This window comes from Erinaceus europaeus, chromosome 10, assembly GCF_950295315.1.
Source record: "Erinaceus europaeus chromosome 10, mEriEur2.1, whole genome shotgun sequence".
In the NCBI taxonomy this organism is placed as follows: Eukaryota; Metazoa; Chordata; class Mammalia; order Eulipotyphla; family Erinaceidae; genus Erinaceus; species Erinaceus europaeus.
The window spans coordinates 15647878-15671372 of NC_080171.1; the positions used below are offsets into that span (position 1 = coordinate 15647878).

General features: G+C 47.7%; 1 protein-coding gene and 1 non-coding gene across 4 annotated transcripts in view; one reads left to right on the plus strand and one right to left on the minus strand.

The window, feature by feature from the left end:
- FBXO10 (F-box protein 10) overlaps positions 1-23495 on the plus strand; it is a 102930-nt gene that overhangs the window by 73435 nt on the left and 6000 nt on the right. For all 3 annotated transcript variants that reach the window (XM_016188566.2, XM_060199154.1, XM_060199153.1), the window contains 5 exons: positions 6699-6769; positions 11041-11193; positions 13587-13856; positions 19139-19452; positions 22866-23047. In XM_016188566.2, coding sequence (XP_016044052.1) covers positions 6699-6769; positions 11041-11193; positions 13587-13856; positions 19139-19452; positions 22866-23047 — 990 coding nt within the window. The remainder of the gene's footprint in view (positions 1-6698; positions 6770-11040; positions 11194-13586; positions 13857-19138; positions 19453-22865; positions 23048-23495) is intronic.
- Positions 4467-4538, minus strand: TRNAP-AGG (transfer RNA proline (anticodon AGG)). The gene has a single exon. It is a non-coding gene; the product is annotated as a tRNA-Pro (tRNA).

A 23495-nucleotide genomic window follows, 5' to 3' on the forward strand; every position in this document is an offset into this window, starting at 1 on the left:
CCTTCAGAATCATCCATGTCTTTGTCCTTGGGACCTCTGACTATTTGTTACCTTTTATTTTTTTAAAATTTTAGTTGCTTTTCCTTTTGTTGCCCTTGTTTTTATTGTTGTAGTTATTATTGTTGTCGTTGTTAAATAGGACAGAGAGAAATGGAGAGAGGAGGGGAAGACAGAGAGGGAAAGAAAGACAGACACCTGCAGACCTGTTTCACCACCTGTGAAGTGACTCCCCTGCAGGTGGGGAGCCAGGGGCTCGAACCCGGATCCTTACGTCGGTCCTTGCGCTTCACATCACGTGCACTTAACCTGCTGCGCTACTGCCTGACTCCCGACTGTTACCTTTTATAGCACAGGAGACTTTGCAGATGTGATTAAGCTGAGGACTTTGAGATAAGACAAGTGGCTTTGATTATCCACATGGGCCCAATCTGATCACAGTAGAAGGGGAGGCAGGAGGATCAGAATCAGAGCAGAGGAACTGACATCCAACGCAGTGGTCAGATTGGTGTGGCCATAGGCCAAGAAATCTGGACAGCCTCTTGAAGTTGAATAGACAGAAATTTTTTTCTCTTTTCCTCTCCTCTCCTCTCCTCTCCTCTCCTCTCCTCTCCTCTCCTCTCCTCTCCTCTCCTCTCCTCTCCTCTCCTCCCCACCCCTCTCCTCTCCTCTCCTCTCCTCTCCTCTCCTCTCCTCTCCTCTCCTCTCCTCCCCACCCCTCTCCTCTCCTCTCCTCTCCTCTCCTCTCCTCTCCTCTCCTCTCCTCTCCTCCCCACCCCTCTCCTCTCCTCCCCACCCCTCTCCTCTCCTCTCCTCTCCTCTCCTCGTTTCTCTTCTCCTCTCCTTTTTTATCCTCTCCTCTCCTCTCCCTTTTTCTCCTCGCCTCTCCTCTCTCCTTCCTTCCTTCCTTTCTTTCTCCAGGGTTATCGCTAGGGCTTGGTGCTTGCACTACAAATCCACTGCTCCTGTGGCCATTTTTTTTTTTTGGGGGGGAGGTGGATAGGATAGAGAGAAGTTGAGAGAGAAGGGGGAGATAGAGAGAGAAACAAAAGGATAGACACCTGCAGACCTGCTTCACCACTTATGAAGCTGCTCCCCTGCAGCTGGGGAGATGAGGGCTCGAACCCTGATCCTCGCACAGGTCCCTAACACTTTGTACTATGTGTTCTTAACCCAGCACACCACTGCCAGGCCCCTGTGGGTTTCTTTCTGTAGCCTTCATATCTGGGAAATAGCTCGGCAGGTAGAGTACAGGAACAGCGCTTGGTGCCTTTCTCCTCTTTGTCCGTCTCTTCCTCTTTCCTCTCTAAATATACAGAACTTTAAAATGGAGTTAGGGAAGCCCCTTGTAACATGCATACATGAGCACCTGATTCATTCCTTGGAGCCTCATAAAAAATAAACCTTTCTTTTTTTAATGATTTTAAAAATGTTCTGATTATCTTTATGTATTTGATAAAGACAATCAGAAATTGAGAGGGAAGGGGGAGATAGAGAGACAGAGAGACACCTGCAGCACTGCTTCACCACTTGTGAAGCTTTTTCTCTGCAGGTGGGGACCGGGGGCTTGAACCTGGGTCCTTGTGCATTGTTTTTATTTATTTATTTATTCCCTTTTGTTGCCCTTGTTTTATTGTTGTAGTTATTATTGTTGTTGTATTGATGCCATTGTTGTCTGATAGGACAGAGAGAAATGGAGAGAGGAGGGGAAGACAGAGAAGGGGAGAGAAAGACAGACACCTGCAGACCTGCTTCACTGCCTGTGAAGCGACTCCCCTGCAGGTGTGGAGCCGGGAGCTCAAACCAGGATCCTTACGCCGGTTCCTGCGCTTTGCGCCACACGCGCTTACTGCCCATTTTGTAACAGGTGTGCTCAATCAGGTGTGTCACCACCCGCACCCCTTTTTTATAGGGCTTTTTTTTTTTTTTTCCCCTTTTTGTTGCTCTTGTTTTATCGTTGTAGTTATTATTGTTGTTGTTGTTGTTACTGATGTTGTTGTTGGATAGGACAGAGAGAAATGGAGAGAGGGAGGGGAAGACAGAGAGGGGGAGAAAGATAGACACCTGCAGACCCGCTTCACCACTTGAAAAGTGACCCCCCCCCCGCAGGTGGGGAGCCGGGGGCTCAAACTGGGTTCCTGTGCCAGTCTTTGCACTGCACTACCGCCCAACCCCCAATAAACCTTTCTTTAGTCCTGTAAGTCCTTTAGATTCTAATCTCTTGAACTGGAAGATAATAAATTTGCATTGTTTCAAGTCGCTCACTATAGTGATTTGTTACAGAAACAATACACCAAGCTGGAAAATTTGAGTTTCTACCTGCTGAGAAACTGTTAGGGGGGTGTGGGTTGGGTGGTGGTGCACCCAGTTAAGTGAACATTAGTACTAAGCACAAGGACTTATACCAGGATCTGGGTTCAAGTTCCTGGCTCCCCACCTATGGGTGGATGCTTTACAAGTAGCAAAAGAAGTCTGCAGGTGTCTATCTTTCTCTCCTCCTCTCTATCTCCCCCTCCTCTCTCAATTTTTTTCTGTCCTATCCAATAAAATGAGAAAAAAAAAAAAAAAAAGGCCGTCAGGAGCAGTGGATTCAGAGTGCCAGTACTTCTTCTTCTAGCGTTTGCACTGAGCCGAAGCAATAATCCTGGAGGCAAAAAGAAAGAAACTGTTAAAGAGTTTGCACAAGGGGATCGGGCAGTAGTGCACTGGGTTAAGAAGCGCACATGGCATGAAGCACAAGGACCGGCACAAGGATCCCAGTTTGAGCCCCCGGCTCCCCACCTGCAGGGGAGTCGCTTCACAAGCGGTGAAACAGGTCTGCAGGTGTCTTGTCTATCTCTCCCCCTCTCTGTCTTCCCCTCCTCTCTCCATTTCTCTCTGTCCTATCCAACAACAATGACAGCAATAATAACAATAACGATAAGCAACAAGGACAGCAAAAGGGAAAAACCATCCTCCATTATCCAACAACGATGACATCAATAACAACAATAACTACAATGATAAAAAAAAACAACAAAGGGAACAAATAAATAAATAAAAATAAGAGAAAAAAAAAGGCCTCCAGGAGCAGTGGATTCATAGTGCCCGCACTGAGCCCCAGCGATAACCCTGGAGGCAAAAAACAAAACAAAACAAGGACTATTATTAGATTAAAATAGCTCACCTTGTACCAGGACCCAGGTTCAAGCCCCTAAACTTCACCTACATAGCAGGGGGAAACTTCACAAAAAAGTGAAGGAGTGTGACAGGTGTTTCTCTTTCTCTTTCCCTCTCTATTTCTCTGTTATACAAATTAAAAAGAAGAAGAAGAAGAAGAAGAAGGTGGCCTCTGGGAGTAGGAGTACTGGAGTGCTGCAGACACTGAAATCCAACAGTAACCCTGGTGGCAAAAAGTTTTTGACCATGGATTTAGGCTTTTTAAAAAGTCATTTTGAGAAAGTAGATCGTGCTTTTATTGTGTATTTCTTTGGGATGGAATGTGGGAGCTGGAGGAAGGCAGAGCGTGAGGTTTGACATCCCTAAAGTGAGCAACATCAGGCAACCCACTTTTTTTTTTTTTTTTGGCCCCGTGAAAGTTATATAACCTATTGAGTTCCTTTTTATTTTTACATTGTTTATTTGTTATTAATAGTGGGTTACAATTTTTTCATTTTTTTCATTTATTTATTCCCTTTTGTTGCCCTTGTTGTTTTATTGTTGTAGTTATTATTCTTGTTGTTATTGATGTCGTCGTTGTTGGATAGGACAGAGAGAAATGGAGAGAGGAGGGGAAGACAGAGAGGGGGAGAGAAAGAGAGACACCTGCAGACCTGCTTCACCGCCTGTGAAGCGACTCCCCTGCAGGTGGGGAGTCGGGGGCTTGAACCGGGGTCCAATCCTTGAGCTTTAGCGCCACCTGCGCTTAACCCACTGTGCTACTGCCTGACTCCCTACAGTATTTTTAAAAATATTTATTTACTTTCTTTTTGCTGCTCTTGTTTTTATTTTTGTTGTAGTTATTATTGTTGTTGATGTTGTTATTGTTGGATAGGACAGAAAGAAATGGAGAGAGGAGAGGAAGACAGAGGGGGAGAGAAAGACAGACACCTGCAGACCTGTTTCACCGCTTGTGAAGCGACTCCCCTGTAGGTGGGGAGCCAGGGGCTCGAACTGGGATCCTCACACTGGTCCTTGTGCTTTACGGTAGGTGTGCTTAACCCACTATGCTCAAGATCATTTTCTCCTAGTCTGAGACACCCTGCAAGGCTGTCTTTTCTGCCTGTTAAAATGCAACCCTTTGACTCCAGTCTTCTCACGCTCAGCAGCTGAGGCTAAGCCCTCATACTCAATTTAGCCTCCGAGGAAAGATTGGAGTGTACACAGTCCACAGCTGCTGGGGAGACTGGTCCTCTCCTTCAGTAAGGAGACCATCCTTGACTCTGCTTTTCAAAGGGCAGGTGAATGCAGAACAGGAAAAAGAAAAGCTAGGGCTCGTCCGGGATTTGAACCCGGGACCTCTCGCACCCTAAGCGAGAATCATACCCCTAGACCAACGAGCCACAGCTGCTTACTCCCGACTAGATGTGCCTTCTTTGCCACATCACTAGCAGCTGAAGCTTGTGGTTTCTGGAGGCAGCCTCTGGCTCCATCCAGACTGGCCAAGTGCCCCATTTGGCTGCTCTCCAGCAAACCTCAGCCACCTTGGAGCCACTCAGATGCTTGGGATTCCAGACAGAGCCACTCTGCCCCCTGCAGGCCAACTCCCCCCCCACCAGGGCTGCCAAGAGGAGACAGGGTGCTGCTGGGGGACCCGTTCCAGCAAGCCCCCTGCCCCAGGGAGCCCCAGGCCTGAGTGATTTTTCAGGACTGAATTCCTTTTAATGCTTTATTTATTGAGGACAGGAGATGGCTTACTTTCCTGTGTGAAGACCTGGGTTCGAGCCCCTTGGCCATTATATGGGACCACCTGCACGGGGGAGGCTTCAGGAGTAGTGAAGCAGTGTCTCTCTTCTCCTCTCTGTCTCTCACTGTGTCTAAAAAGGGAAAAAAAAAAAGGCTACCAGACATGGAGAGTGATGGAATTATGCAGGTACAGAGTCCCAACAATAACCCTGAAAGCAAAAAAATTAAAACACTAAAAAAAAAAAAAAATTACAGTTTATAGTTGCGCACCACACCCACCACCAAAGTCTGTGTCCCCACCCTCTCTCCACCCAGCGATAACCACCACAGTTCTCACAAGTTTTAGGAAGTTTGCTTGCCTGTGTGTGTGTTTCCCAGCGAGAGTCCTATAACCTAGTGAGTTTTTCTTTTTTGCCTTGGCTGCAAACAATGACAGGCTTCCAGCCGTGCTCATCTGCAGTGCATACCTTAGCCTTGGTTCTTGGTACAATGATCTGCCCCCTCTTTTCTAGATGTTTTCCTATACCTCCTCCATCTTGATTCTGCTCGCCCTATAAATACACACATGCATATCCTCTAAGTGGCTATTGATCCTTTCTGGGAATAAATCACATATGTACTGAAAACATACCAGTCACACATTTACTGCTCTAGTACAACACGCAGAAATGGGAGAGGGGTCACCTCCATCCCTCCCACACTGCATTTGACTGAACTCTGGAACCCCTAGACCCCTAGTAACCACCAGCTGACTGATTTGTTAACGTAGCAAAACAAACTCTTCAAATCTGTCTGTGGGAAAATAGGGTTTTGTTTGTTTGTTTGTTTGTTTGGAGGCTGGCACTTGCACGCGTGTGATTTCACCGTTTTGGAACAGTGTTCTCCTTCAGATAGAGAGAGAGAGACCAGTGTCGTCCGGTGCCATGGCATCTCTCCTATTATTGGGTGCTGGGGTTTGAACCTGAGTCACATTCATGGCTAGACACACGTCCTGTCTAGAGAGCTAGCTCTCCACCCCTGTATAGAGGCTTTTAAAAAAATATTTATTTATTTATTTTCCTTTTTGTTGCCCTTGTTGTTTTTATTGTTGTTGTGGTTATTATTATTGTTGTTGATGTCGTCGTTGTTGGATAGGACAGAGAGAAAATGGAGAGAGGAGGGGAAGACAGAGAGGGAGAGAAAGACACCTGCAGACCTGCTTCACCGCCTGTGAAGCGACTCCTCAGCAGGTGGGGAGCCAGGGGCTCGAACAGGGATCCTTGCGCTGGTCCTTGCGCTTTGCGCCACGTGCACTTAACCCACTGCGCTACCGCCGGACGCCCGGTGGCTTTTTTTTTTTTTTTAAAGAATTTATTTATTTATTCAGGAGAAAGATAGGAGGAGAGAAAGAACCAGCCATCACTCTGGTACATGTGTTGCCGCGGATCAAACTCAGGACCTCATGCTTGAGAGTCTAGTGCCTTAGTCATTGCACCACCTCCCGGACCACTGTATAGAGGCTTTTAACAGATACTTCTGCTCAAGCAGCTCCAAAGTACATAGTGTAGTTGCAGTTAACACTTGGCTTCCTTAGCAGTCTACTTAATTTGCTGACTTTTTCCTCCCGGGGGAAGTGGGCTATTTGACTCTTTCCTAGGAGATAGGTTCAGTCCCCTGCACCACCATAAACTAGAGCTGAGCAGTGCTCTGGTAAATAATAGTAATAATAAATTTAAATTTGAAAAGAAGAGGAAGGCATTCCCCTTGGATAGGCATTGTCTTTGGCATGTGACTGTGGCCTCGTCTCACCTCTTCGTCTTCTTTTCCTTCTATTTTAGTGGGAACCACATCTTCAAGGGCCGTGCAGCGGGCATAGCAGTGAATGAGAATGGCAAAGGTCTCATCACAGGTAGGATGGAGACCACCTTGGGACCAGCCAAGCACCAACAGCCACGCTAACATCTCAGCGTAACCCCTGAGCAGTCTTCCACCTTGACAGACTGACCTCGCCTACATGGCAGGAGGGCTCTTGAGGGCCCAGCAGGGTGATGCCTGCTCTTTTCCAGGACTTGCATAACACTGTGGAAACACAGATACCACAGACTGTCTGAATTCCTCCTCTGGGCTTTGATACTGGCCTGCTCTGGAGACCCATCTGCATTCTTCCCTGCCTGGCCCACTCCCCTGTCTCTTCTTCAGGGAAAGCTACCCTGACTACACTTTATTCTTTTGTTTATTTTCTTGGAATGGCCAGATTGCTTCACCATTCCTGAGCCAACTTCCATTTGTAGCCTGACTTTTTCAGATAGAGAGAGAGGGAGGAGAGACACCACAGCACCAATGCTTCCCACATGGCCATAGTACTCCCGTCCGGTGTAGCAAGGGCTCAAACCTAGGTCACAGACATGTTGAAGCAGGCACCCTTCCAGATGAGCTATCTAACGGACCCCCTGTGTTACACACTTTAAAAGCTTATATTATCCAATCCGCCTGCTTTGCAAGAAATATTACTTAACTTTGTACCAATCTGTTTAATGCCAGTTTCCTTTGCTGTATAAGGTGGCCAGTTCTATAAGGTAAAGGTTAGGGGGCCAGTGGTGGCATAACTGGTTAAGTGCACACACCACAGGGTAAAAGGACCCAGGTTCAAGCCCCTGGTCCCCACCTGCAGGGTGAAGCTTCACAAGTGGTGAAGCCAGACTTTAGGGGTCTCTCTATCTCCCCTTCCCCTTCCAATTTCTAACTATCTCTAACCAATAAATAATTAAAAAAAATAATTTTAAAAAATATAAAAAAAGGTTAAGTCTTTCTTGTACTTCAGTTTAGCCTCAGCACAGAATGAGTTCCATAATTGAATCTAGACTTTTTTATTCATCATTTATTGACCACATGCTGTATATAGAAGTTGGAATACAAAATGAACAAAACAGGGCCAGGCGGTGGTGCACTGGTTAAGCACACATATTACAGTGTGCAAGGACCCAGTTTCAAGCTCCGAGTCCCCACCTGCAAAGGGAAAAACCTTCACAAGTGGTGAAGCGGGGCTGCAGATGTCTCTCTGTCTCTTTTCTCTCTGTCTCCCCCTCTTCTCTCAATTTCTCCCTGTCTCTATCCAATAACAAACTGAGCAAAACAGACACCAGCCCTTGTCAGTCAAACTGACAGCCCTTGTCAGAAAACTGACTTCAAGGAAAAAAAGGTTTTTTTAATGGGGTTGGCAGATAACTCACTTGGTAGAGGGCACATTTTACTATGTTCAAGGGCCCAGGTTTGAACCCCTGGCTACCACATGGGAACATCTACCAAAAGAGGGGTAACTTTACAAGCAGAGGGTTAGAGCTTTGGGGGTCTCTCCTCTCCTTGTCTCTCTTTCTGTCTCTGTCTCTCACCTGCTACCTTAAAGAAAGAAAAAATGGTGGGGGGTGGATTCCATCAGAAATAATGGTATCTTTTTTTTTTAATTTTTATTTATTTATTTTCCCTTTTGTTGCCCTTGTCTTTTTTTATTGTTGTTGTAGTTATTATTGTTGTTGTTATTGATGTGGTTGTTATTGGATAGGACAGAGAGAAATGGAGAGAGGAGGGGAAGACAGAGGGGGGGAGAGAAAGATAGACACCTGCAGACCTGCTTCACCGCCTGTGAAGCGACTCCCCTGCAGGTGGGGAGCCAGGGACTGGAACCCGGATCCTTACGCTGGTCCTTGCGCTTTGCGCCACCTGCGCTTAACCCACTGCGCTACCGCCCGACTCTCGGAATAATGGTATCTTATAGTTTCCAGGTCCCAAGAAAATGTATGGCTGCAGAATAAAAAGATACAGATATTTTAAAATGTATTTCATTACACAGAGATGGGGGGAGGTTGGGTAGTGGTGCACCAGGTAGAATGTAAATGTTACAATGTGTAAGGACCTAGGTTCAAGCCCCCAGTCCCCACCTGCAGAGGGAAAGCTTTGTGAGTGGTGAAGTAGGGCTGCAGGCGTCTCTCCGTCTTTCCCTCTTCCTCTTAATTCCTGAATGTCTCTATCCAATTAATAAATTAAAATTACATATATGGGAGTCAGGCGGTAGGTAGCGCAGCAGGTTAAGCGCATGTGGCGCAAAGCACAAGGACCGGCGTTAAGGATCCCGGTTCCAGCCCTGGGCTCCCCACCTGGAGGGGAGGCGCTTCACAGGTGGTGAAGCAGGTCTGCAGGTATCTATCTTTCTCTCCCCTTCTCTGTCTTCCCCTCCTCTCTCCATTTCTCCTCTGTCCTATCCAACAACAATGACATCAATCACAACAACAATAATAACTACAACAACAATGAAAAACAAGGGTAACAAAAGGGAAAATAAATATAAAAAAAGATTTTTTTTAAAAAATTACATATATACTGGGAGTCGGGCGGTAACGCAGCGGGTTAAGCGCACGTGGCGCAAAGCGCAAGGACCGGCCTAAGGATCCCGGTTCGAGCCCCCGGCTCCCCACCTGCAGGGGAGTCGCTTCACAAGCGGTGAAGCAGGTCTGCAGGTGTCTGTCTTTCTCTCCCCCTCTCTGTCTTCCCTTCCTCTCTCCATTTCTCTCTGTCCTATCCAACAACGATGACAACAAGAATATCTACAACAATAAAACAACAACAAGGGCAACAAAAGGGAATAAATAAATAAATTTTTAAAAATTACATATATATAATAGAGATGGGCTGGAGGGGAGGCGACGAGAATAATCAGCATCACTCAAGCATATGCAGAGCCAGGGATTGAATGAATCTGAGAGCTTGTTGGTCCGCAGCTCTATAAATGTGCTCCCTCTGGGGCACAGGAACCAACATTTTAGAAGGGGGAGAAAATAAAGTGTACATACGTAAGCAAGAAAGGCATGTGCATGGGTGATGAATGCTCTACAAATAACTAAAAGTACACGATAGAGGGACTGTTCTAAGCATTTTAAGATTGTGGTCAAGGCAGCCTTTTCAGGAAGATGACATGTGAACCAGAACCTTGTTGTTAAAATTTGGCGGCTCTAGCCGGCCAGGCTAGCTTCACGGGCGGGTAACAGAGACGACCAGAGACATACGGCTGGGCAGGGAAGCTGTATTTCTTTATTCAGGAACAACGATTCATAAACTAAACCAAACTAATCACCAAACAGAACTCTGCTGCCTCTTTCCCCATGGCGGCGGTGCCAGCACTCTCTCTTACTCTGTAACTCTGGAACCCTCTCTCTGGAACCACAGAACCTGAATGATAGGAAAGAGCCTGGGAAAAGAACTAACCCCACCCGGGCTGCTCACAGGGGCAGGGCCTAGAGAGCAGGGAGGTGGCTAGTGTAAGCTGGGTGTTCAGCAGGTGGAAGGACGTGATGTGTGGCCACAAGCAGGAAGGGGCTGTGCCCCGGGGCCTTCTGAGCCACTGCTCTTGGTGCCAGAATCGGGCAGTCTGCCCTGCCCTATGACTTGCGATTCTTTTTTTTTTTTTTTTCCTCCAGGGTTATTGCTGGGGCTCGGTGCCTGCACTAGGAATCCACTGCTCCTGGAGGCCATGTTTTCCCTTTGGTTGCCCTTGTTGTTCCATTGTTGTTGTTGTTATTGATGTTGTCGTTAAAGACAGAGAGGGGGAGAGACAGACACCTGCAGACCTGCTTCACAGACTGTGAAGCGACTCCCCTGCAGGTGGGGAGCCAGGGGCTCGAACTGGGATCCTCGCTGGTCCTTGCGCTTCCTGCCACATGCACTTCACCCACTGTGCCACCACCACCAACTCCTCCTGGAAAGGTATCAGAGGAGGAGCCGGAGGCATTGTGTGGTCAGAGTCCGGAACTGAGGTGAGGGGACAGCTGGTACCTCTGAGGGTTGTCAGGGAGGGGACAGGCTGGAGTCTGCCTCTGAGCACACCTGGAATAGCTCCCCAGTGGTTAGTCCCTGTGGTCCAGGGACTGGCAAGTCTGTTTATGTTCAGTCAGCAGTCCTCAAGGCCACTGGTGACAGTGGGTTGGTTCTAGGGTCATAGGGTAGCACAAGACAGTCACAGAGCTTGAGAAAGCAAACAAGTTTATAAAATTGCGAACACTTGGCAAGATCCGGGACCCCAGCTGCTGACAGGGTAGGGTCTGTGTGTCCTTTCTTTCAGCTGTCTGAGCCCTCCTTTGCAGCACCGGGCATGTGCCTTGGGTATTGACCCTCTTCTGCCTTTCTCCACAGAGAACGTCATCCGGGAGAATCAGTGGGGAGGTGTGGACATCCGACGCGGAGGTGTCCCAGTGCTCAGGAGCAACCTCATCTGCTTTGGCTACTCAGATGGGATCGTCGTGGGAGATGAAGGCAAAGGGCTGATAGAAGGAAACACCATCTATGGTGAGGGGCCTGTTCCCAGGAAGAGGGGCCTGCGGACCCACCCAGTCAGGGAGGCAGGAAGTCCAGATTCTGTTGCCAGTTTGCAGCCCCTGAGAAAGTCACCATCTTTCCCTGGGTATCAGACACCTCGTCTAAAAACAGACTAGATCTGGCCTCATGGGACCAGCGAAGCAGAGAGCTTTTTCTGCAGTAAAAGAACCAAAAGCAGAAGAAGTCATATCTTATGTAAGGACAGGACCATTTAAGTTCTGGCACTTGGGCGTCCAGCTCCTCTTATCCTGTCTTTTGATTCAGAAAACTGGAAATATAATGGGGGGAAAATAGGGTAGTCATAGAAGGAAAATGGTTCTTACTATCTGCAGCTTTGGGTAAAGTCTTTTTTTTTTTTTGCCACATTGACTGGTGGCTGTTTTTTTTTTACTCCAGGGTTATTGCTGGGGCTTGGTGCCTGCATTATGAATCTACTGCTCCTGGAGGCCATTTTTTCCCTTTTGTTACCCTGGTTGTTTTACCATTGTTGTGGTTATTATTATTGTTGTTATTGATGTGTTGTTGTTGGATAGGACAGAGAGAAATGGAGAGAGGAGGGGAAGACAGAGGGGGGGAGAAAGATAGACACTTGCAGACCTGCTTCACCACCTGTGAAGTGATTCCCCTGCAGGTGGGGAGCCGGGGGCTCGAACCGGGATCCTTGCGCTTTGCGCCACGTGTGCTTAACCCACTGCGCTACCGCCCAAACCCCTGGGTGAAGTCTTAATCTCTGAGTCGTTGTCTCTGAAGATGATAACAGTATTAGTAATAATAGCTAATATGTACTCCAGCCCTTTTTATGTACTGTCATATTTAACCACCATGACACTGCCTTCTGAGGTAGGTACAATTACTAACTTCACTTCATTGTGTATGGGGGGGTACTTTTTTTTTTTTTGTCATTTGATTAGGGAGGTTATGATTTACAGGACAGTTGGTTGGTATGTATTTACCCTTTTTTTTTTTTTTTACCATTTCATTGGGGGGAAAATAATTCCACAGTACAGCTGTTGAGACATGGGTACCATTTCTCACCTTCCCATAAGTGCCTACAAAGCACCCCCATCCTAGGTCCTTTTCCCATCATGCACCAGGACCCACAGCTCCTCACACTCCCAAGTCCCCTACCTGCCCTCCCTCCCCAGCATCCTTTGCTTTGGTGCTTGCTTCTTTTTTTATGCAGCACTGTGTAGTCATTCAAGGCCCTTGTGCATGAAAGGTATGTGCTCCACTGTTCAGCCACCTCCTTGCCCCACTTTTTAAAATAGGTATGCGTGTGAGGGAGAAAGAAAGCCGCCAGAGCACTAGCTCACCCTCCATGGGATTCCCCCTACTTTGTCTTTGTTGCTCTCTCATGTTATACTAGGGGTTGAACCTAGGGCCTCATGCATGTAAGGGACACATGCCACCTCTGAGCCATGCCTCCCATGCTAGTCCTATTAGCCCATTTTAAAGTGAAGGAAACCAAGGCTTGTGGAGGGTTGGTTGCTTGTTTTGTGAAGAAAAAAAAAAAAAACCTGCCCCAGGTGGTACAGCTGGGATTCATGCTACCACTGCCTCCATCTGTGTGCAAGGAAGGCTGGGGCTGGATGAACCCCGAGAGCCTCTCTGGCGCTGTCATCATGGGCTCAGGCTCCTGATCCACACCCCCAGCAGTATCAGAGCACTCTCACTCCTGTGGAAAGGCGCTAGTTGTGGGATAGAACTGGTTGTCACTAGGGCGTCGGGCAGTGGCGCAGCGGGTTAAGTACAGGTGGCACAAAGCGCAAGGATTGGCGTAAGGATCCCAGTTCGAGCCCCCGGCTCCCCACCTGCAGGGGAGTCGCTTCACAGGCGGTGAAGCAGGTCTATAGGTGTCTATCTTTCTCTCCCTGTCTCTGTCTTTCCTTCCTCTCTCCATTTCTCTCTGTCCTATCCAACAATGAACAACATCAACAACAATAATAATAACCACAACAAGGGCAGCAAAAGGGGGGGGAATGGCCTCTAGGAGTAGTGGATTCATGGTGCAGGCACTGAGCCCCAGCAATAACCCTGGAGGCAACAAAAAAGAACTGGTTGTCACTCTTGCTCTTGTAGGAGGGAGAAGCCTGCAGCCAAAGCTACAAAGTGACTCTGGCTTATGGTGGTTCTGGGGATTGAACCCAAGACCTGAAAGCCTCAGGCATAAAAGTCTTTTTTGCATAACCACTGTGCTAGAGAGCAGCCCTGCTAAGGGGACTATGAGGAAAGGCTATGAGCAAATCAGACTGTCTCCCAGGCTGGTGCCTTCTGTGCCCCCCTCCTGGGGACAGTGGCTGCTGCAGTGGCTGCTGCCTCACCTGCCTCCCAGTGTCAGTGACCAGCTCCTTTCACTGTCCCAGCTAATAAGGGCTGTGGTGTGTGGATGATGTCATCCAGCCTGCCCCATGTCACCAGCAACCATGTCAGCTACAATGGCCTATATGGAGTGGCAGTGTTCAGCCAGAAAGACGGCTCCAGTGACTTCCCTGGAGGCCATGGGGCCCAGGAGAACTTCAGTGAGGATGGGGACGCCATCCTCTGGGAGACGGAGTTGGAGAAGGACGACGATCCACTGCGCCGGCCCGTCACCACCACCCTGGTTGAGTCGAACAGTATTAACCACAATGGAGGTGAGTGTGCCCCTCGCTGCCTCCCTGCTGTGTGTGGCGGATGAGAGGGGGTGTCGGGGTCTGTGCTCTTACTTGCACAGAATGACATTCCAGTCCCATCAGCCACTGAGCTGACTGACTCTCTAGTCCCCTGCATCCCAAGTCTCCTGCCCAATCTCCACCCCTTCCCACCGGCCCCCAACGCCCCCGCCTCCTGACACTGCTCACACTGTTTCTCTTGCCTGGAATTCCCTTTCTTCCATCCTCTGCCTGCTGCTCCTTCTGCCCCAGAAGAACCCGGCCCCACACCTGCCACACACATGTAGAAATTCTGCTTTGTTTGTTTGTTTGTTTGTTTGTTTACCAGAACACTGTTCAGCTCTGGCTTATGGTGGTGCAGGAGACTGAAACTTTGGAGCCTCAGACATGACAGTCTGTTTGCACAGCCCTTATGCTATCTCCCCTCTGCCCCATGTCTAATAAATTCTGAGACATTTTCTCACATCTAAGTGTCTGGTGGTAGGCATCTTGCAATTGGTGGCATATTAGTTTTTTGTTTGTTTGTTTGTTTGTTTTTGCCTCCAGGGTTATTCCTGGGGCTTGGTACCTGCACTACGAATCCACTGCTCCTGGAGGCCATTTTTCCCATTTTGTTGCCCTTGTTGTAGTTATCATTGTTGTCATAGCTGTCGTTGTTGTTGGATAGAAAAAGAGAAATGGAGACAAGAGGGGAAGACAGAGGGGGGAGAGAAAGATAGACACCTGCAGACCTGCTTCACCGCCTGCGAAGCGACTCCCCTGCAGGTGGGGAGCCGGGGGGCTTGAACCAGGATCCTTATGCTGGTCCTTGTGCTCTGCACCACGTGCACTTAACCCGCTGCACTACCACCCGACTCCCAGTTGTTTTTTTTTTTTTTAAGATTTACTTTGAAGATTCACTTATCTATTAATGAGAGAGAGAGAGGGTGTGAGAGTGAAAGCATCTCTCTGGCACTTTCGATGCTGGGGCTCAAACTCAAGACTAGTAAATTTTGCAAGTCCAGTGCTATACACACTGCACTGCCTTCCAGGCCGCGGCCTAAGGGATTTTGATTGGGCTTATTTGTATTTCTTAGAGATATAGAAAACAAAAGTGTGTTTTAAATCCATATTATCTTTTTAAAAAAATTTTCTCAAGTAGTCTGGGTGTTTTTGTTTGTTTGTATTTTTTATTTATTTTTGGGATGGAGACAGAGAAACTGAGAGGGAGGTGGGAGATAGAAATACTTGCAGCCCTGCTTCACTGCTCATGAAACTTCCCTTTTACCCCCAAGGTGGGGACCAGAGACTTGAACTTAGGTCTCTGCACATGGAAATGTGTGCACTGTATCAGTTGTGCCACTGTATCCTTGCACATAGTACTATGTGCACTAGCTGGGTATACAACCACCCAGCCTGTGATTTCTGACTTTCTCTCTCCAATAAAGATAATTTTTTGGGGAGTCGGGCTGTAGCGCAGCGGGTTAAGCGCAGGTGGCGCAAAGCACAAGGACCGGCATAAGGATCCCGGTTCGAACCCCGGCTCCCCACCTGCAGGGGAGTCGCTTCACAGGCGGTGAAGCAGGTCTGCAGGTGTCTAGCTTTCTCTCCCCCTCTCTGTCTTCCCCTCCTCTCTCCATTTCTCTCTGTCCTATCCAACAATGACAACAACAATAATAACTACAACAATAAAACAACAAGGGCAACAAAAGGGAATAAATAAATAAAATAAATATTAAAAAAAAGATAATTTAAAAAAATGCTGGGGGGGGCTTGGGCGGTAGCACAGCGGATTAAGTGCAAAGCACAGGGTTGACGCAAAGCACAAGGACTGGCATAAGGATCCCAGTTTGAGCCCCCAGCTCCCTACCTTCAGGGAGGTCGATTCACAAGTGGTGAAGCAGGTCTGCAGGTGTCTGTCTTTCTCTCTCCCTGTCTGTCTCCCCCTCCTCTCTTCATTTCTCTCTGTCCTATCCAGTTACAACAACATGAATGGCAACAATAACAATAATGACAACAACAAGGACAACAAAATGGGAAAGAATGGCCTCCAGGAGCAGTGGATTCTTAATGCAGGCACCAAATCCCAGCAGTAACCCTGGAGGCAAAGGGGGGAAAAATGCTAGAATTTCAGTGTGTATTAAATTGGGGAAAAAAATGAATATGAAATGCCTCTAACTCCAAGGCTCCCAAATTTGATCACCAGAACCACTGTTAAAAAGAAATTTGTGGAGGTCCGGGAGGTGGCGCAGTGAATAAAGCATCGGACTCTCAAGCATGAGGTCCTGAGTTCAATCCCCGGCAGCACATGTACCAGAGAGCTGCCTGGCTCTTTCTCTCCTCCTGTGTTTCTCATTAATAAATAAATAAAATCTTTTTTTTTAAAAAAAAAGAAAAGAAATTTGTGAGGGGAGTCAGGCGGTAGCGCAGCGGGTTAAGTGCAGGTGGCGCAAAGCGCAAGGACCGGCGGAAGGATCCCAGTTCAAGACCCCGGCTCCCCACCTGCAGGGGGAGTTGCTTCACAGGCCATGAAAGAGGTCTGCAGGTGTCTATCTTTCTCTCCCCCTCTGTTTTCCCCTCCTCTCTCCATTTCTCTCTATCCTATCCTAACAACGACAACTTCAGTAACAACAACAATAACTACAATAATAAAGCAACAAGGGCAACAAAAAGGGAATAAATAAATAAATAAATAAATAAATAAAAAGAAATTTGTGGGGGCCAGGTGGTGGTGCACCTGGTTAAGTGCACACATTACAGTGTGTAAGGACTTTGTTTCAAGCCTCTGGTCCCCACCTTCAGGGGAGAAGCTTCATGAGTGGTGGAGCAGGGCTGCAGGTGTCTATCTCTCTCCTTATCTCCCACTTCCCTCTCAATTTCTCTCTGTCTCTATCTAATAGTAAATAAATAAAATTTTTAAAAATTTCCTGTGTTCTGATATATATATATATATATATATATATATATATATATATATATATATTCCCATTTATTAATGAGAGGGATAGGAGGAGAGAGAAAGAAGCAGACATCACTCTGGCATCTGCTGCCGGGGATTGAACTCAGGAAACCTCATGCTTGAGAATCCAACGCTTCATCCACTGCACTACTTCCCGGACCACCTGATCAGCTTATTTCTTTGTGATGAGTAGAAGGCTGGGAAGAGCCAGCAGCCCCAGAAACTTTTCTAAGAAAGGGCTCTGCCTCTTCAAGCCCAGGTTTACTCCAGGCAATTCAGCTTTCTGTTAAAACAGATGACATCACATAAATCCACAGATAACTTGATTTCTTTTTTTAAATATTTTTTTAAATGTCAGCTCTACTGACTTTTCAAAAAAATATTTATTTATTTATTCCCTTGTGTTGCCCTTATTGAAATATTTATTTATTAAGAGGGATAGGAGGAGAGAGAGAAAGAACCAGACATCACTCTAGTACATGTGCTGCCAGGGATTGAACTCAGGACCTCACGCTGAGAGTCCAATACTCTATCCATTGCACCACCTCCCGGACCACAGAGAGCTTGATTTCTTTTTTGCTGTTCTCAGCCAAGTAGCAGAAACCCTAGGCAGATGCCACCAAAAGGCTCGAACTTACAGACTCATGGCTCCCTGTGTGGCCCTCGGCATTGGTCCTCCCCACAGCACTGCCCCGGGGCCTCTTGCTCTTGTGGTGAGTGAGTATCACTGGGGAGAGGGGTCCTCTTCCACACATCTGGTCCCCCTGCCATGCTTTTCTAACCAAGTCTCATGGCTCTAAGCCTGCTGACTTGGTTCCTTTTTTACCACAAACTTGACAGAGCATTTCTAGGGATGCACAACTCAAGACCATTTTTTTTTTTACAAAATGTCTGACACCTTTTTATTTTATTTATTTTTAAAAAATATTTATTTATTCCTTTTTGTTGTCCTTGTTGTTTTATTGTTGTAGTTATTATTATTGTTGTTATTGGTGTCATCATTGTTAGATAGGACAGAGAGGAATGAAGAGAGGAGGGAAAGACAGAGAGGGAGAGAGAAAGACAGACACCTGCAGACCTGCTTCACCGCCTGTGAAGCAACTCCCCTGCAGGTGGGTAGCCGGGGGCTCGAACCAGGATCATCACGCTGGTCCTTGCACTTTGCGAATAACCCGCTGCACTACTGGCCAACTCCCTCTGACGCCTTTTTAGATTCATATAATTTGCTGTATATTCAGAAATGACATTTGGGCGTGCAGGACAGCTCACCTGGATAGTGTGTCCACTTTGTCATATGCTTGACCCAGGTTCAAGTCCAGCCCCTCTGCACTGGAGGAAGTTTCCATGATGTGGTATATTCTCCCCCTCCCCCAGCTTTCTGTCTCCCCCTCCCTCTCTCTCTCTTTCTCCTCTCTCCCTTTTTCTCTTCTGTCTGGAAAAGCTGGCCCATAGCAGTGAAACTCCAACAATAACAACAGCAAATTATATAATTTCCCTTAGTGAATAATAGTAAGGAGGCAGATTCCAGCTCAGTATGGGGAAGAAAACAAAACAGCTTGTAAGCAGGGAACTGTCTAGGTAGAGGTGGGACAGGCGGCCTTCAGCAGGGAGTGAGTGCACACCCCAGGTGGAAGCCCAGGAACACTGAGAACTGTTCTTTTTGAATGACGTCCTTCATCAACCATGCCAGGGTGCTGACACCACAGCAGATATGCCGACCCAGGGGGAGAGACAGACCAGGTGACCAGCCTAAGGATGCTTCTCTCATCGCATGTCCCTGGCGTTGTTCACCAGGGACTTCATTCAGAGGGAGCAGGCTTTCCTTCTTGCTCCCGGGTCTCGCTCTAGGGCTGCCTCTTCTCCCCCACCCCTCTTTCCTGGGGTGTGCAATTCCAGGAAGCCTTCTCCTGCTAGGTATGTTCAGAGCTGACCCTAGGACCACCCTGTGCTTGCTTTTTTTTTTTTTTTTTGCCCCCAGGGCTATTGCCGGGCTCGGTGCCTGCACCACAAATCCACTGCTCCTGGAGACCATTTTTTCCCCTTTTGTTTTTATCATTGTTGTGGTTATTATTATTGTTGTTGTTGTGTTGTTGTTGGATAGGACAGAGAGAAATTGAGAGAGCAGGGCAGACAGGGGGGTAGAGAAAGAAAGACACCTGCAGACCTGCTTCACAGCCTGTGAAGCGACTCCCCTGCAGGTGGGGAGCCAGGGGCTCGAACCGGGATCCTTATGCCGTTCCTTGTGCTTCACACCACGTGCAGTTAACCTGCTGCGCTACTGCCCGACCCCCCACCCTGTGCTTTCTCTACCTGCCCCCTCCCCCAGCCTCAGGACTCTATGTCCAGAGCAGCGAGGCGCTGCAAGTCATCACCAACGTGATCCATGCTAACGGGGACCGAGGCATCACTGTGGCCCAGAGCAGCCAGCTCACCCGCGTGGCCAACAACAGCATCTCCTGCAACCGTCAGAGTGGCGTCAAGGTGGAGGCCCCGTGCAAGGTGGAGCTCCGGGGCAATGGGATCTATGACAACAGGGGCCACGGCGTCATCACCAAGGGTGACAGCACAGTTGTCATCGAAAATGACATCATTGGCAACCGGGGCAGTGGGCTACAGCTGCTGCCCAGCTCTGACACTAAGGTGTGTATATGTGTGTGCACGTGTGTGCGCGTGTGATCTGTGGTGCCAGCATCGATTGTGGCCCTGGGAGAGCTCTTGCCCCATCTCACTGAAATGAACATTATGGGGCTGGGCAGTGGTGCACTCGCTGAGCTGAGCACATACCTTACAGGCCCTAAGCCCCACCTGCAGGACAGAAGCTTCACAAGTAGTGGAGCAGGGCTACAGTCTCTCTCTCTCTCTCTCTCTCTCTCTCTCTCTCTCTCTCTCCCTCCCTCCCTCTCTCTCTCCCTCTACCTCTTCCTCTCTCTCTGCTTCTCTCTCTCACTCCCTCTACCTCTTCCTCTCTCTCTCTCTCTCTGTTTCTCCCTCTACCTCTTCCCTCTCAATTTCTCTCTGTCTTATCCAACAAAAGAGGAAAATATAAAGGAAAGAAACAGCTGCTAAAAATGGTGAATTTGTCCTGCAGGCGCTGAACCCCAGTGAAAACTCTGGTGGCAATAAAAAATAATAAAAATATACATCTTGGGGAAAAAAAAAAAGAGGGCAGAAGGTAGATAGTATAATGGTTATGCAAAGAGATTCTCATGCCTGAGGCTCCAAAGTCCCAGGTCCAATATCCCATACCACCATAAGCCAAAGCTGAATAGTGCTCTGGTAAAAAAAAAAAAAAAAAAAAAAAAAAAAAACTTAAACAATCATGCTTCAAAGAGACACCATTCCAGCTGTACCAAAAGAAAAATCACTGAGATCTTTCTTTTTATACCATCACCGAGAAGGAAAGGAATCAGTAACATTAAATTTTTTTTTTGTACTGTAATTTATTTGATAGAGACAGCCAGAAGTCAAGAGGGAAGGGGATGATAGGGAGAGACACCTGCAACACTGCTTCACCACTCAGAAAGTTTTCCCCCTGCAGGTGGGGACTGGGGGCTCAAACCCCACCCACCCCCAATCTTTGAGCATTGTAATACATGTGCTCTGCTCTAGCAGGTGCGCCACCACCCAGCCCCAGAACGAGAATCTGGAAAGCACAAGAGGAAGTCAGACACTTGTTTCTCTTATCTAAGAGAGAAGAGGAAAAAGGAAGGACATTCAGAAGTAGTAATAGGTATAGGTCTGACATAGGAAAAAAGCGAAGGCAGTGCCATAGAAGTAAATAAAGGGAGTCGGGCAGTAGCACAGTGAGTTAAGCGCATGTGGCGTGAAGCACAAGGATAGGCTTAAGGATCCTGGTTCGAGCCTCTAGCTCCCCACCTGCAGGGGGGTCCCTTCACAGGTGGTGAAGCAGGTCTGCAGGTGTCTATCTTTCTCTCCCTCTCTGTCTTCCCCTCCTCTCTCCATTTCTCTCTGTCCTAACAACTATGACATCAGTAACAATGACAATAATAACTACAACAACAATAAAAAAAAACAAGGGCAAAAAAAGGGAAAATAAATAAAATTTTTTAAAAAGAAGTGAATAAAAATAGAATATATAAAAATTAACCTGTATATAGTCAACCTGTCTCTGTCACCTTGGGAGAATTCTGGCAATTTCTCCTGGAGGGAGATGGTGACACAGAATTCTGGGGGTGGGAATGATGTGGAATTATACCCGTTATCATAATAATTTTGTAAACCACTTAAAAAAAAAAAACAGAGTTGGGCAGTAGCGCAGCAGGTTAAGCACATGTGGCGCAAAGCGCAAGGACTGGCATAAGGATCCTGGTTCAAGTCCCCGGCTCCCCACCTGCAGGGGAGTCACTTCACAGGTGGTGAAGTAGGTCTGCAGGTGTCTCTCTTTCTCTCCCCCCTCTGTCTTCCCCTCCTCTCTCCATTTTTCTCTGTCCTATCCAACAAGAGTGACATCAATAACAACAACAATAAAAAACAAGGGCAATAAAAAGGGAAAATAAATATTTACAAAAAAGAAAAATCAGCCTCAGAGATGCCGGCAGTGTTCCAGGCCTGTCCGCTCTGCTTCCCTCACAGGAGCATCTCAAACAACCTGGTCTGCAGCAGGTGCATAGTGAGGAAAGACATTTTGCTTCTAGGCAACACATGTCCTTATATACCCGGAATTCTCACCCATCCTCACCCTGACCCGCACCCTACAGTTTGGGTCTTCAGGACAAACCTCCCTCAGCCATTTCAAGTACTCCGAAGTCCCTGTCTGCACTTCCAAGGAGCTCGTCCCATCTGCACCTCGCAGAACACGGTCGCCACCTGAGCTCTGAGCTTCCTTTTTCTGCAGAACTTTGCTGTTGTGCTGAGTGGTGGCTAGGGCTTCAGTGTCAAGGCAGACAGACCTAATCCCTGCTCTTGGGAAATTACAATCCCAAAGCCTCTTTCTGTTTTAGGGCTTAGTACAGACAAAGTTTAAGTTTATTGGATAGAGATAGAGAAATTGAGAGGGGGAGTTGGAGACAGAGAGGGAGATAGAGGGTGGGGGTAGATAGTATAATGGCTATGTAAAGAAACTCTCACACCTGAGGCTCCAAAGTCCTGCGTTCAATCCCCCACACCACTGTAAACCAGAACTGAGCAGTGCTCTGGTTAAAAAAATTAAAAAAAAAAATAAGGAAGGAAAAGAAAAAAGGAGGAAAGAGAGAGAGTCCTTCAGGTGGGGACCAGGGGCTTGAACCTGAGGTCCTTGCATACTGTAGTGTGTGCGCTTCCCCGGGTGTGCCACTGGCCCCCAAGAGCCGCAGAGTACTGTGTGAGCAGCCTAAGGGAAAGAGGACTGTGTTTTGGGTCTCCACAGGGATGCCAATAGGCCTGGCTTCTAGCTCCACTTCCCTAGGCCTTTGCACTGTTTCTTTCTTTAATTTTTTTATATTTATTTATTCATTCCCTTTTTTGTTGCCCTTGTTGTTTTATTGTTATTATTATTGTTATTGATGTCATTGTTGTTGGATAGACAGAGAGAAATGGAGAGAGGAGGGGAAGACAGAGGGAGAGAGAAAGATAGACACCTGCAGACCTGCTTCACCACCTGTGAAAGAACTCCCCTGTAGGTGGGGAGCCAGGGGCTTGAACCGGGATCCTTACGCTGATCCTTGTGCTTTGCGCCACGTGCGCTGAACCCGCTGCACTACCGCCCGACTCCTGTACTTTCTTTTTCCCGGCACTGTCCTGCTTTGCACTTGGTGAGCTCCTACAGCTTACCCCTCTCCTCCTCCAAGAAGTCTTCCCTGACTTCCCATCCCTTTCAGCTGGTCCTGATGTCCCTTCCCTCAGTTCCTGTGGCTCAGTGTTGACTCACCAAGCATCTCTTGACCCCTTAGCTTTTGTTTGCCACACAGGTTATTGCTGGGGGCTCTGCACCTGGATAGCTACTCCTTCCAGCCCCCAGCCCTCGGAGCTTTTGTGATTCTGTCCCATGACTTCCCCACCAGCCTGGGATTCTCCAGGAGTCCCTGAGGTATAACAAGTTCTGGTCCCTGTCCCAGGTAATAAAGAACCGAATCCATTCGTTCCGGGCCTATGGCATTGCCGTGAGGGGCCGCGCCAAGGCCTTGGTGCAAGAAAACGTCATCTTCCAGGGCAAGACCAACAAAACCATCTTTCAGCAGATTTCAAACAACCAAGAATGCATCATGCAAAACAACAAGTTCTTGGTCTTCAAGAAAAAGTAAGTGCCAGGGGCCAGGTGGTGGCGCATCTGGTTAAGCGCACACATTATAGTGAGCAAGGACCCAGGTTCAAGCCCCTGGTCCCCACCTGAAGAGGGAAAGCTTCGTGAGTGGTGAAGCAGGGCTGCAGGTGTCTCTTTGTCTCTCTTCCTCTCTATCTCCTCCTCCCTTCCTCAATTTCTGTCTCTCTCCAATAATAAAATTTAATAAAATTAAAAAAAGAAAAAGTAAGTGCCTTACCATGCACAAGGACCTGGGTTCAAGTTCCTGCTCCCCATTTACGGTGTGTGGGGGTACGCTTCACAAATGGTGAGACAGATATGCATGTGTCTCTCTTTCTTCCTCTCTGCCTCCCTCTGCCCTCAGTTTCTCTCTATCCTATCCAATGAAATAGAAAGAAGAAGAAGGAAATAAAGAGGCCGCTAGGAGTGGTGAATTTGTAGTGCC